This window comes from Takifugu flavidus, chromosome 12 (assembly GCF_003711565.1).
Source record: "Takifugu flavidus isolate HTHZ2018 chromosome 12, ASM371156v2, whole genome shotgun sequence".
Taxonomy (NCBI): domain Eukaryota; kingdom Metazoa; phylum Chordata; class Actinopteri; order Tetraodontiformes; family Tetraodontidae; genus Takifugu; species Takifugu flavidus.
In genome coordinates, this window is record NC_079531.1 from 3,007,102 (window position 1) to 3,022,449 (window position 15,348).

At 42.4% G+C, this 15,348-nt stretch overlaps 1 protein-coding gene across 14 annotated transcripts in view; it reads left to right on the top strand.

Moving 5' to 3' along the window:
- tenm4 (teneurin transmembrane protein 4) overlaps positions 1-15,348 on the top strand; it is a 97,223-nt gene that overhangs the window by 77,984 nt on the left and 3,891 nt on the right. For all 14 annotated transcript variants that reach the window (XM_057049256.1, XM_057049258.1, XM_057049259.1 and 11 more), the window contains 7 exons: positions 603-757; positions 3,764-4,641; positions 7,754-7,926; positions 9,642-9,877; positions 11,738-12,034; positions 12,472-14,086; positions 14,811-14,953. In XM_057049256.1, coding sequence (XP_056905236.1) covers positions 603-757; positions 3,764-4,641; positions 7,754-7,926; positions 9,642-9,877; positions 11,738-12,034; positions 12,472-14,086; positions 14,811-14,953 — 3,497 coding nt within the window. The remainder of the gene's footprint in view (positions 1-602; positions 758-3,763; positions 4,642-7,753; positions 7,927-9,641; positions 9,878-11,737; positions 12,035-12,471; positions 14,087-14,810; positions 14,954-15,348) is intronic.

The following is a 15,348-nucleotide window of genomic DNA, read 5'->3' on the forward strand; positions in this document are numbered from 1 at the left end:
ATGTTTACGATGATTGTAGTATTTAACGGGATTCTTTTTCAAGATAAACTCTACTGCACTATACAACGGACATTGCTCATCTCCATCGTGCAGAAAATGCTCCTAGCGTTTACAGCACTCTTTAATAGCTTGATTTTGTTAGCTTGGTAGCTGCATCTCGCTGGTTCTCTGGTATTTGTCTCTGCGTTTTTCTTCTTTTATATTTCAATGATGCATTAGTCATGAGACCACGTGGGTGCCTTTTGCCCTATTTTCAGAAATAACACTCAAAGGAAACGTGTAACATTTTTTACTGTCCGATGTGTTTAAAATACCGGCAAACCAGGCATTTCCATTAGGAATTTAACAGCACTTTAATATTGTGTGACAATCTTTGTACTAATTACCATCCAGTGACACGCACAGGAAAAAGATTAGTACTCTTTTCAGCTGTTTTGATGTTAATACGAGTGAAAATGAAATGATCAACTGCACCAATAAAACCAAATGATCGGTGTGTACCGATCTCTTCCACCACTGGTTTCATTTTATGACCTTGAATTGTTCTGTATTGTAATTTCCTTATCTGAAATGACATTGGGTGACTTTTGTTTTATCTGCAGGCATTACAGTAGATAAGTATGGCCTAATCTTCTTTGTGGACGGCACCATGATTCGCAGGATTGATCAGAACGGTATCATCTCTACCTTATTGGGCTTCAATGACCTGACCTCTGCCCGGCCCCTCAGCTGTGACGCAGTGATGGACATTTCCCAGGTATGACCTTTCTGTCCTCTGGCCTGTGATCTCCTATCCACCTATTCCACCCTCTCTGACCGGCCCGAGTCTGTAGGACATTTAGAATTCCCCATTTTGTCCCAAATGGGGAAGCCATGCTCTTCTATAAGCTGAAAGTTGAAGCCCATCAATGCAGTTTATGTTCAAACTTAACTGGCATGACGTTGGACTTATGTTGTTACACAGAAACACTTCAGACAGTTTTATGTTCAGCTTCCAGACAGCACAGTTCTGCTATGCTAGAGTTAAAATGTCGAATTTACAGATGAATGTATTGCAAGTTTTTTTTTTAACATTTCAGTAGCTGAAGAAGATGATGTGTTGCATGTGTAACTTATCAAGCAACAGCAGAAATCTTTTATACACAGACTCACAGGAAAAGATAGAACTGTCTATATTTCAAAAGCCCAGAGCTCCGTCCCCGTCGTTACTCAAACTCACAGCGTGGCCCCACCCTCCGCCACACAGACCCACACAAGGAGCCACCATGGCAGCACCGCTGCAGCAAGGACACAGTTGGACTGTACAGATGACAAATCACACAAGCCCTGTCAGAGACACTCAGAAATTAAAACGCTTCCATTAAAAATTCATCCATGGCACTCCCCTCCATACTTCCAACACTGGCCAAACCCTCACCGGGGGACCAGTCTTTCTCTGTAGAAGGCTGATTATATCACAATAAAGGTTTTCACCTTTGCAGGGCCCGATAGATCCTAAGGGAAAAGGTGAAAATGATCTTCTGATGAGGTCGCTGTTGCCATCTTTCTATGCATCCATATTCTGGTAAAAAAAAAAGAAAAGAATCAAAATCAGTTCCTAAATCTTCCTTAGTTGTTTGTCATCTTGCAAACTGATGCGAATGTGACCTTATTCAAGAATATATTCACTTGTTTATACTCAAAGTCATTCCAGTTAGATTATAGCTTTTCACTCTCTCTTTCAAGCTCCAAAAATGTTCATTTGAATATATTTTAAGGGTATTAGCATCTTTAGATCGTCTAAGAGTGTGATATTCTATTTTAAAAAGAACGGGGACTTCAAATAATGACATTTTTCTTTTCTTCAGACAGGCATCGAAGCTCAACTACATTTTAAAAATAGTTTTAGTCGTTGTTAATCTACTGCTCATTTTGGCCTTTTTACTGCTAGAAGATGGGTCACTACTGACAGCTGTATGTGTGTGTGTGTGTGTGTGTGTGTGTGTGTGTGTGGGGTGGGGGGGGTGATCGGGTTACTGCGTATGGGAGGGACAGCAGCAGCCTGGGAAATATCCCCTCATCAGTCAGAGTGGCGTGAAAACCTCCTTACAGGCTGCTCCCCTGAGTCACTCCACACTCTCGCTTATGAAATATTTAACCAGCAGTGTTGACACGAAATAGATTTTAAGAAATTGAAAGTCTCCCTTTCATTTCTAAAGTAAATGCATTGTCCATGAGCTGAAGGCTGACGTGTCTCCAGGTTGTTGTACAGTATGTGCCAACGGAATTTTAGTTATTTTTTTCTTTTTTTAAGCCTCTTTTTTTGTCTGGGATGATTGCATATTTTAAGGGAATGTGGACAACTGCTGGATTTACTGAAGAACACATGTAAAAAGCAACAGTTCTTTTATGCAAAATGTCATTAATTAGCATTTCACCTGATTAATAATTAGGTCATATTAATAGCGAGTGTGTTCAGAGTTGTTTACAGCCAGATACTCTTTGCTAATATCTGTTATTGGTGACCCAGAGCAAAGTTCACCTATGTGATTACACAGATGATCTTTCCCTTATCAAGCTGCATTTGTCCCCCCTGTTGTCTAAAGTAATTCTTTGCAGCACTGAAGCATTTCGGCTAAATTATTCCATCAGTAGAATGCTGGGTTTATACATTAATGCCCCGATTTATCTTTTTCTGTAAGCACTACTACATCTCCCTGATTATTACTTACACGCCCACACCTCCACCCAATCTAACGTGCACGATTGTGGACAGTGGGGGAACCCGGAGTCTCCAAAGAAGACGCATGCAGACACAGGGAAAATGTGTTAAGAACTGAGCAGGAACCGAACCCAGGACCTTTTCACTGTAGTGCTGCTTTCTAAATATGCCTGGTATTGAATAGATTTCTGCCTTTTCCTTTCTTAATAAAGTGCGTCGGACAGCTTCATAAATGAATTTGTTTTATTAGAGTTGTAAACTGAAAAGACTCTTAAAATGGCTTTTACCTAATAGGCTGTTTTAATCCTAAACCAGCCTAGGTGTTTTAATCAGACTGCTCTCTTGGTGCCCTCAGGCTTCTGCTGAACTATAGCTCTGGATATTGGGTTCCTAAGAGCTGCCTTTGGGATCAAAACTGAGAGGGAGGGCAGTAATAGATTCAAGCATTGCAGTTTACATCGTTAGCAAAAACAATAACTCGCAGAGTAGGAGGAACATTTTTCCAATGTACGTTTTGAAGGATTTACACAATCTGCTGTCATTACAAAACTCTAGAGAAGGAAAAATGGAGCAGCATTTTAAGTCCTTATCATCAATCGGTGTTGATCTTTTTTTGGCTCGTTCTATCTTCCCATCACATCGACTCCGCATCTCGTCTTCTTAACAGCTTTATCCCTTTCAGGGTCACGGGGAGGCTGCACAATGGGTGAGGGTGGGTCCGCCACATATAAGCAGTTTGGGTTTGGTAGCTTGCTCAAGGGTACCTCGGCAGTGCTCTGAAGGTGTCCTGGCACCTTCTCCTCCTACCTAAACAACTTCCATGTTTTGTCTGTCCTGGGGCTCGGACTGAGAACCCTCTTCTCAGCCCAGGTCCCACCAGGCGGAGCTTTCGCTGCTTCCCACATCAGCTCCTTATTTAGGACATTTTTTCGTGCGTTGTCGCGTTCGAAGTTTAATTCGCTTTTATTTCCTCGCTTATCAGATATCATCAATCAGATTAAAATCCGTAGGCCTCTGTTTTTGAAACTGGGTAATAACTTTGGTGTTTTCCTCTATTGTTAGGTGCGTCTCGAGTGGCCCACAGACCTGGCAGTGAGTCCCATGGACAACTCCCTTTACGTTCTGGACAACAACGTGGTCCTCCAAATCTCAGAGAACCACCAAGTTCGTATCGTCGCAGGCCGTCCCATGCACTGCCAGGTGCCTGGGATTGACCATTTTCTCATGAGCAAAGTGGCCATCCACGCCACCCTGGAGTCTGCAAATGCCCTTGCCGTCTCCCACAACGGCATTCTTTACATTGCCGAGTCAGATGAGAAGAAAATAAATCGAGTGAGACAGGTGTCCACCAATGGGGAGATTTCCCTGGTTGCAGGGGCACCAAGTGGCTGTGACTGCAAGAACGATGCTAACTGTGACTGCTTCTCTGGAGACGAAGGCTACGCCAAAGATGCTAAGCTGAACGCACCCTCGTCTCTGGCCGTGTGCCCAGATGGAGAGCTTTACATCGCAGATCTGGCTAACATTCGTATTCGTTATGTGCGCAAAAACAAGCCTTACTTGAGTCCCCTCGGCATGTATGAGGTTTCCTCTCCCATTAATGATGAACTCTATCTCTTTGACTCTAATGGCAGTCACATCTTCACACAAAGTCTGACTACAGGCGACCACCTCTATAATCTGACCTATACAGGAGCGGGATATCTGAGCGGTATTACCGATAAAAACAAAAACACAATCAACATTCGGCGAGACTCAACAGGACTGCCTCTCTGGCTAATGGTCCCTGATGGACAGACTTTCTGGTTCAACATTGGCACCAACAATGCCCTGAAATCTGTGAGTGCGCAGGGTCAAGAATTAGCTGTGATGACCTACCACGGAAGCTCAGGACTTCTAGCTACAAAGACGAATGAAAATGGCTGGACAACTTTCTTTGAGTAAGTAAATAATGATGTCATTATTACACCCATCTGAGTCTATTTGAGCTGATTGTGCTTGATGCTGAAATACCAAACGCGTGTCCAGGACAATATAATTTGAGCCACAGTTCCAGTACAAGATTGTATCGCAGGTGAATTCTTATTACAGCAAACAGGATTAAGTTGTAATATTTTCATTTGCTTTCATTCACTGGATGAACTGCAATAACATCTGTCAATAAAAGCAGAGTGGAATGTATAAAGCAGAAGTTGAAATTGAAAAAGGCAAAGCGGATCAGCACCTAACAACCCTCTCAAATGTTGTGGCGTCTGAAATCCTCTGCCCATATGCGTCAGGCTAACGGGATCATTTGCTAAATGGATATCATTGCAAAAAGTGTGATTAAGCAGGCTGGCTGGTCAGATGTCAGTCTCACTCGGTGGATAAATGAAAGACTGTGACATGTAGTCAGATTCTCTGTTTAACCTGGGCAGAAGTTTATCACCTGCGTTTGAATTAGAGTCGGTCACATTTCTCCAGGTTTGCCTAAGGCCACAACAAAGCCAGCACATGGTTTGAACTCTGTGTCTTGTATCTCTTGGGAAATATTGTTCCTGTAAAGATATAGTGGACCACTGTCACAGACCTTACATTTATTATTTAAAGAAATAAACATTAAGATGTGTTTTTATTGGGGGGGGGGGGGGGGTTAACAAAAAACTATTTGTGAGATCAAATTGATCCATAATCAAAATTGATCAACTTGATTTGTTGTCTTATTAAAAGACAACTACAAATGAAGGTGGATAATGGCATTCTTCTCTGACTGAGTAAAATAGATGCAGTATGTGCATATATTAAATGTATATATTATACTGTAATGCTAGCTAAAGCTTAGCTTGTTCACTTCAAAACATCAAAAACAAAATACAGCTCCATCTCTCATCCTGTTTTATGATATTTAGTGAGGTAATATGCCATTTAATAGAAACAAACGTCTTATATTTATCTCCAAACAGGCTAGATTAAACTTTAATTTAGACCCCAGTGAGAGTGTTTAGTTTTCATGAAATAATTAGCTTGGAAGGTCATTCCACCACCTGAGGGTTGGAATTGTAATCCACTGCTATCAGAGATGAAGGATGAAGGAGCATCCATATATATCTCTGCTTGACAAATTGCCCTGTTCACTTTTTTTTACTCATATTAATTAATGTGTACATGCATCACGTATATAAAAATTCATGTAGGTTAATGTTGACTCGGAGAAAAAACCCCATCCACTGACCTGAGTGCAGTAGGACATCTGCTACTTGGTCATTTTATTGTAACCCTTGGCAGCATCGTCTGCTTTCACAATTATCTTAGCAGTCTTTGACGATGCTCTGTTAACCTCCTAATGATTCTTTTCTCCTGATAAATGGTTCTGCTTACAGCTTACTGTAAACATATTAATTCATGGAGCACTCTACATAATGTCTGATTGAAATGTTCCCTTATCTTCCAATAAACACTCTAATCTTAAGTGACAAATATTGTTGAACCACCGGTTTCGAGCAAAGGTTTGATCATTTTTGCGTATTGGTAAAAATTGTTCATATAACACAATGTTCAGCTCCTAAAAGTGTCAATGAAAATGAAGCAACTGGTTTGTTCCCTTTATATCATGACATATATTCCAAAATTGCCAGGCAGGAGGAGATATTGGGGGGGGGGGGGGGGGGGGTTCATGAAAGCTGTGTGAAATATCAGAGGTTATACAGTACCTGCTAGAAGACGCTGATGCAAAGTGTCTGGCCTATTGTTGCATCCCAGCGTGAAAGGTCACAGCAGTAGCATGTGACACGGAGGTGATGCGATCTGGAAAGACTTTCGGCCAACCAGGGAAATGCGGTTGTGAGCTCCCTGCCCCTCTGTGACCCCCTTGTCCAACGTAAGCCAGCTAATAGGCCGCTGAGCTGCGGCAGGCCACAGCCATCGGAGCTCAGCAGCAAAGCTCAAGAAGTGGTTCAAGCTGGGGGCCTTAATTGCGGTGGAGTGCATTTGGGTCAGTGATCAAACTGGGGCATGTTGTGTAACTCTTGAAGATTTCATTTTGTTTTGAGGTGAAGGCAAACAGAAACCCGCTGACCACAGTACTGGTCAGTGGAGTGCACATCAGAATACGTGCAAAAGTGCTTACCCTGCAAAATGTTGGTTTTATGGACCCTGTCGGGAGAATTCCTTATATAGAAACCATCAGAATCAAGGAAAACCAACCGCTTTGTTCATAAGTGACATGACAGACTTGAATCCCAGTTCCAAGCGCGGCAGAGATAAGATAACATTTATCTGAGTAATGCTTCCTGTCGCATTCTTCCACTCGGTGTTGGATATCTGGGATGGCAGCGTGAGGATCTATGTGTAAACCAGTTCCTGCCATCTCATTTATTAGAGGCTTTATAAATGCAGGCAGCGCCGCTGAAGAAGACTTCCTCATCTGTATTCGACCCACAGACAAAAGTCTTCATTCTACGTAATGTAGCATTCACTCACTTCCATTCTGATACATTGGCAGTCAAAAAGATTTAGAAGTGTTCTGGGCAGAAGTGCTGTCTGAATGAAATTAAACAGTCTGGCCACTCGTGTTCCTGGTTGTGATAAACTGGCTCATTTGTAGGCAAAGGAGATTCTGCATCTCAGAGGATTTGTACCTCACTGCTCCTATTTCATGCACTGGTATAATGAGATTAGCTGATAATTAATCTTTTAAAATAATAAGATTTTTTTCTCTGATTTTTTTCCTGTGGTAGTTTTGCCATGTGTGGTTCTCAATATTAGAGTCTATTTTAGTGACTTTACAAATGTTGAGTCACTGATGGACCCCGTGTCTGATTATGAAAAGGAATTCATAGTGTAAAGCTGCTGCTGTATCAGGTTATATTTGGTTATAGGTGTGGATATTGTAACATTACACACTGTTTATGGATTTGCTGTTTTCCATATATGTTTATAATGGAGGTTTATTATTGATTATTAATTTCTTCTGTTTTTCCAGAAAGCTGCATATGTTCTTACTCCACATATTCCTTCCTACTGTTTGCACTGACACGTTGTCCTTGTGGTTCACATCTGCGTATCTCTTTGTAGGTATGACAGCTATGGGCGTCTGACGAATGTCACTTACCCCACGGGCCAAGTGAGCAGCTACCGTACAGACACAGACAGCTCAGTCCGCATCCAAACGGAGGGCTCCAACAAAGAGGATATCACTGTCACAACCAACCTGTCAGCTTCTGGCACCTTTTACACGCTCATGCAGGGTGAGTGTCTTTTATTGTTGCTCATAAGTGGGACATATGATCGGTACAATGTCAAAAGGCTTTGCTCACAAAAAAAAAAGAAACTGGAACTGTCCTGTGACACTGGGCCACAAAGCTAAATATTCTAAAAGGAAACTGCATTCATTGAAATGGCTGTGTGTAAAGGAGTATATTTTACGTCGTATTTGTCAGATTCTGGTGTTGTTTTCAGACCTATAGTGCATTATGATACACCAGATGGACCCATATATTGATCTTTTAAAAGAATTTGCTAAAAGTGCAGTGTTAGCAACTGCTTAACATGAGCCTCAGATTTCACAAATTTAGTTGGAAAGATGAGGACGGGATGGAAATAATTTTGGCCCCAAACTGGCTTGCTATTAAGCTGTGTCTGGTTTCTCCACATTGCTCATTGGACCGATCACCTCCACGTTGTGACCTTGTCTTCCTTGATATCTCCTTGCGAGGAGAGCGGCGCCAGGACCTCTGCTGTTAATTAATTCACCATTGTCTGCCTTGTATGCTTGTCAGCTTGCAACTGGGTGATCACATAACACATGACTGCATCACCTTTAAGTCGGTTTCCTGGTCTGCCCCGACCAGAGCCTTCACAGGAAGCACTGTTTCGGTTATCGAGTTATGCTAAATCAACCTATTGCGCAATTATGTCATGCTATAAATGCTTTGTATCCACGGTGAATTGAAATAAACTGTTACGAGTATTTACATTTTGTATACTGCAGCTCCATGCTATTTAATTATCATGTAACAGTAACCATTTTTTTTCTAACATACTTGTGTAGTTGCTCATAAATGCAAGCTTTAGGTTAATTCCATCCCTTCTGAATTGTGCACGTGCGTTGCCAAATGTCCCCAACTTTGTCCAGTTTAAGAGGTTTCGGAGGATTTTTTTTGGTCTGTTCCACAAAGTGTGTGCATGATGGAAGTAAACGGCAGCCCAAGGTGACCCTCCCTCCTGTGCTTATGGCTCCCGCCTCATCAGACTCATCAACCTCTTGGTGTTCCAAGCAAAAAAAGTCTTCATGCACTGCACAAAAGATGGAAATATTTACTGCAACTTTAACCCGAACTCTTCCCAGAAACAGATTGCTGCACAGTGAACACTTTGCTCTTTTCCCATTAAATGAAATAAAATAATTAAGTAAGCATTTTGAAAGCCCTTTTTCTGTTTCCCCCCTTATTTAGAATAATATTCATCCTTGTTCCTGTCAGACTACTGACTGGAGGCAAGAAGCAGCCATGCTGTGATGAATGTACACATGATCTGCTGTCGAAGCATTAGTCACTGGCCTGAGCTGGAATACAGGCTGTCGTCACCTGGGGACAGTGGCAGACAGGCCTAGATTTATCCCTTTTGAATGTGTATGTTCGCTGTTCTCTGCCTTCTCTGTGGCCACAGGCAAGCTTGCAGCTTTGATAGTTTTTATTCCCCCATATCCCCGAGGCTGCTGCAACAGCTGTAAAACTTTGCTTTACTGGCACTGAGAAACCTCTCGTTATTGATTTTTGTTGTCACAGACCCAACATTATCGCCGGGTTTCAGTTAAATATTGCTGCTAAAAGCTCCCCTTTTTTGCTTAACAGATGTTTTAGGTCATAATATTTGTGAGTATTAGATGTTGTAGTCACACAAAGCTCTGATTTTTGTCTTCTTGCCTCAATTTGATGATACTATACCTCCTCTGCACCCTCAGATCAAGTTCGAAACAGCTATTTCATCGGTCTTGATGGCTCACTGCGACTCGTGCTGGCTAATGGTATGGAGGTGTCCCTGCACACGGAGCCCCATCTGCTGGCCGGCACAATCATCCCCACAGTCAGCAAGAGGAACGTAACCTTGGCCATTGATAACGGCCTTAACCTGGTAGAATGGAGGCAGAGGAAAGAGCAGGCTCGTGGCCAGGTCACTGTATATGGCCGCAGATTAAGGGTAAGCACTATTCCTAAATGTGGCTCATGCTTATATTTGCTTTAAAAGGAATATTTGGAAATGAAGGCATTGCAAGATCATGTATTGCAATTAAGGGTTCATTTATCCGTGAACACACCAGTCAACAATGAAGCATACACTAAAATATGATGTGCATGAGACTTATCAAAAGTTGTCCATCCAGAAATGCAATCAGGCGATATAATCAGGTGCTAATTAATAAGATGCACACAATGATAATGTCTAAATCACTGGTAATTAAGAAGCCTGGAAAGTATGAAAAAAAATAAGAAATAGTTCTATTGTTGCTTATCTTGGCATTGTGAGGTAAATAACTTTAGCTAAGTTGTCTTGTACTCATTGTTTGGGAGGCGATACATCTAATGGGGAGGTGCCACTTTGTCTGTCATTGGCTGTTCATTTAATGGCCCTGTCATCGCTCTAGCACTGAGAGCGCCTAATGTATGTTACAGACAATGGCCCCAGGGGTGATGTAGGAAATAGGAGCAGCCTAATGGCAAGAACAGAGGGGATGAACAGCGCTCGAATCATTGAGCGACCTTGAGAGGCATGTCAAGTGATATTATGTGGGTGGCTGCATGAGTGTGCAGCAGTTAGGAGGGGGGTCTTGAATACTGAACAGAGGGATGATAAATGGAGCACGAGGGCCAGTTATGTGTTCACATGCCATTCTTGTGCTGGAAATGAGCAAAAATGACAAAGAAACCACTTTGGTTGATGTTTTCTGGGTCTTCTGTTTGTTTTGTTGTGGTAAAGCTGCAGTTTTCCTCATTTGGATCTCAATAATGATGATGATTTCACATTTAGGACTGAGAGTCTTACACATTCTTTTTTCTCCATATTTCCTGAGTATTTCTACCTTTTGAATGTAACATTATTCCTCTTCTGAGGGTTTCAGTTGTCAAGGGATCTTGGGAATTTCACAGCACGGTTTTATTTCTTCACAGGTAGAAATCCAGATCTGACAAAAAATTAGCTTCACTTCATCGCTTAACACAATTTCACTACTCGTATTTTAACTGTACTTCACGCAGAATGATAGCATTTTTATGTGCACTCTCTCCTTTTCAGTTTCGGTTAAATTTATTGTCTCCTGTAACTTTTATGAATGAAATTCCTCAGATCAAATGTCAGTGTGAGGTTTCACAGCAAGCCTCCTGTGTCCACATGTTACCACAAGGTATCCAGAAGCGACGATTCTCAGATATTTTCATGCATTTTATTACGCTAAATAGCAGCTTATCTGAAAACAAAATTGATGCCAGGCACAGGCCCACCACATCCACATTAATTCCTCCAGATGGTGTGTTAAAATTTGGGTAGATGCTGCTTTTTTTAATGACCTGAACAAGACTTTGAGTCTGCGTTTCTGATCATAGTGAAGTCCTGAGTTATTGTGTGCACGTAGCAAGGGTTTTTATATATTCTGCATCATACACGAAAACTGTATTTGTATATTTTTCTTCTGTGGTATAATTAAAAGGATTAAATATACTAGTATCAACCTGCTAATTCTTTTCAGTATGGATTGAAACAGAATTTAATGATCACTGTGACTCTAATGTGCCCTGCATGAATAAGCACAGCCCCACTGGTATGCAGAATTTTTCATCAAACAAAGAAATATGTAAATTTTCACAATTAAATCGCTCCAATATCTCCTGCAGTCTGGAGGTACTGCTGCTTTGTTCTAATTAAAAGCTGTGAAAAGAATATAAAATAATGACAGTGTGACTAATGGTACAGATAAGAGATCCACGCCGATTCCTCTGAGTCTTTGCTTCCAAATGCCGCAGCAACGGCCAGTTTATGTTTATTTAAATTCTTTTTCTCGTCCAGGTTCATAATCGAAATTTGCTGTCGCTGGACTTTGATCGAATCACCAGGACGGAAAAGGTCTACGATGACCACAGGAAGTTTACATTAAGAATCCATTATGACCATGCTGGGCGGCCAACGCTGTGGGCGCCGAGCAGTCGCCTGAATGGAGTTAATGTCACCTATTCCCCTGGAGGGCATGTGGCCGGTATTCAAAGAGGAACCATGTCTGTACGAATGGTGTACGACCAGAACGGCAGAATCACCTCACAAATATTTGCTGATGGTAAATCCTGGAGCTATACTTACCTTGAAAAGGTACGTAATGTTTATTGTAGTTATGGTAAAATTCTCTACAGTAACTGTGTTTCTGGTGCACGTGAACTGTCATACTTTATTACCATTATTAGACAGCAGAGTTCAACAAAAAAAAGCTACGCTGAAAAGAAAGGAAGCAAATGTCACTTTCTTAATTAGGTGAAGTTAAAAGTGTGATAAAATTCAGTGTCTGAGTATTTCACGTTTCCTTCCAGCAACTTTTAAGTGCTGTGATGCTGGAAAAGCAATCTGAGAACTGATTTAGAGTCTTAATTTACTGGTGCGTGAAGGGTGCAAATGGATTTTATATATGCAAAGCTGCATGAAAACTTTGTTTCCCATGCACTTTTGATTTGAAAGAACAAACTACGTGTGTATTTTTGGTCTAGCTCGTATTTCCAACACTCAACAAATGCTCTGTTCCTTTCCTTTACCAGTCCATGGTACTGATGCTTTTCAGCCAGAAGCAGTATATCTTTGAATTTGACAAGAATGACCGGCTCTCCACTGTCACCATGCCTAACGTGGCTCGCCATACACTGGAGACCTCCCGCTCGGTTGGCTATTATAGAAACACCTACCAGCCACCTGAAGGTAATGCTTCAGTGCTCCAGGACTACAGCGAAGAAGGACAGTTGCTGCAGACCACCTATTTGGGCACAGGTCGTAGGGTCATCTACAAATATGGCAAGATTGCCAAACTGCTGGAAATCCTCTATGACACCACACGCATTGGTTTCTCCTACGATGAGCTGGCAGGCATGCTCAAGACCGTCAACCTGCAGAGCGAAGGCTTCACCTGCACCATCCGCTACCGCCAAATTGGCCCGCTGATTGACAGGCAGATTTTTAGATTCAGCGAAGAAGGAATGGTCAATGCCAGATTTGACTACGTCTATGACAACAGTTTCAGAGTCACAAGCATGCAAGCGGTCATCAACGAAACGCCGCTGCCCATTGACCTGTATCGGTACGACGACGTGTCCGGCAAGACGGAGCAGTTTGGCAAATTTGGAGTCATCTATTATGATATAAACCAAATTATCACGACAGCAGTTATGACCCACACTAAACACTTTGACGCTTATGGCCGCGTGAAGGAGGTCCAATATGAGATCTTTCGGTCTCTTATGTACTGGATGATGGTGCAGTATGACAACATGGGACGAGTGGTGGCCAAGGAGCTAAAGGTCGGACCGTATGCGAACACTACGCGCTATACATATGAATATGAGTCCGATGGACAACTTCAGGTGGTCTCCATCAATGACAAGCCCCTGTGGAGGTACAGCTATGATCTAAATCGAAACCTGCACCTTCTCAGCCCCGGAAATAGTGCCCGCCTCACCCCACTCCGCTATGACGTCAGGGACCGCATTACTCGCTTGGGAGATGTGCAGTACAGGATGGATGAGGACGGTTTTCTCCGGCAGCGAGGGAATGAATACTTTGACTACAATTCGGCAGGCCTTCTGATTAAGGTGTACAACAAAGTGAGCGGCTGGAGCATCCGATACCGTTACGACGGCCTCGGGAGGAGGGTGTCCAGCAGAAGCAGCGTCGGCCACCATCTTCAGTTCTTCTATGCTGACTTATCAAGTCCCACTCGAATCACCCATATGTACAATCATTCCAGCTCTGAGATCACGTCATTATACTACGACTTACAGGGACACCTGTTTGCCATGGAGCTCAGCAGTGGGGATGAGTTCTATGTTGCCTGTGATAACATTGGTACTCCACTGGCTGTGTTCAGTGGCGCAGGTATCATGATCAAGCAGATCCTCCACACTGCATTTGGGGAGGTTTACCTCGACACCAACCCCAGTTTTCAGCTCATAATTGGCTACCAGGGAGGCCTCTATGAGCCTCTCAGCAGACTAGTCCACATGGGCAAACGGGACTATGATGTGCTTGCCGGCCGCTGGACAGCACCCAACCACGAGATCTGGAAACGACTCAACAGCAAGCACATTGTGCCATTCAACTTGTACCAGTTCAAGAATAACAACCCTCTCAGTAACAATGAGGAGATCAAGTGTTACATGACTGGTAAGGATTTTATATGGCTTTATAAAATGAAATCATCCTGCTACAACTAACTTGAGAGAAAATATGTTAGAAGATATCTAGACATTAATTGATTGATAATAATAATAATGTCCAGTCTTCTGTTTCTATCTTTGGGTAATGCCATTTTACCAGTCCTGTAGTCTGCCAGTAGGCCGACTGCTATTTGAATGCTAAGCAGGCTGTTACACTGCGGTGGGTCTGCAATGATCATGATTGATGGCGCTGACATTTCCTTTCCTTTCACTAAATTATCAGGGTCCTTTCACTGTCCTTAAACAAATTCTTATTTATACAAAGCTTTGTCAGGTGCCACAATGGGGCATTGCCAATCAGAGATAAAGTTGCCCCCAAGTGTCACAACAATATCCTGTTGTTTGCACGCATATCAGAAGGGGAAAAAACCCAAATGGCTGTCTGAATAGCTTTTACAGTCATGTGTCTTTGTGATATTACCAATTCATGAAAACTTACAGTGAATGATGACAGCTCCTCTCACCTTGATGCAAGTGGCTGCTAATAGAAGAGTCACCTCATGGATTCATGGCCAAGCTCAATATAAAATACACAAATGTTGTAGCAGAGAACCCACAGAGTCTCAATAAAAGATATACTTTGCTTCTCATTTCTTTACACAATGTGTGGGCTTCTTAAATTAATGGCTACGTTAAGATAACACTTTTTTGTGTTAATCTCTCTCCTCTAGATGTGAATAGCTGGTTGGTGACCTTCGGCTTCCAGCTTTACAACGTCATTCCTGGCTACCAAAAACCAAACACAGAATCCATGGAGCCTTCCTACGAATTAGTCCGCACTCAGATCAAGACACAGGAGTGGGATAGTACCAAGGTAATTTATGGAGATCACTCTTACCTATCACCTCCTCGCCCTCACCTTCTCTCTATCACCATTAGTAAAAAGACAGGCTTAGTCTTGGCAGATTCCCAATGGAGCTGCTAGCTTCTAGGACAAAACAGAATCCATCGGGTCTGGTCGCTGCCTTTTGTCCTCATCGTGTGGAACAGGGTCATGCTAAACAGCTCTTGTAATTGTCCTGCCATTAGGGAAATTCCCTTTCAATTCCCTCTACCACTAGCCATTGATTTTGTCTCTGTCTGACACGTTAGCCGTAGCTGAGAAGGAGTAGCCATGCTTTGGTTCCCGCATTTACCAGACCTTTTAAGATGCCTCCAACTTGCCTGAATTATTGAAGACACCAATGTGGTCTTGGATCTGGTTTCTGG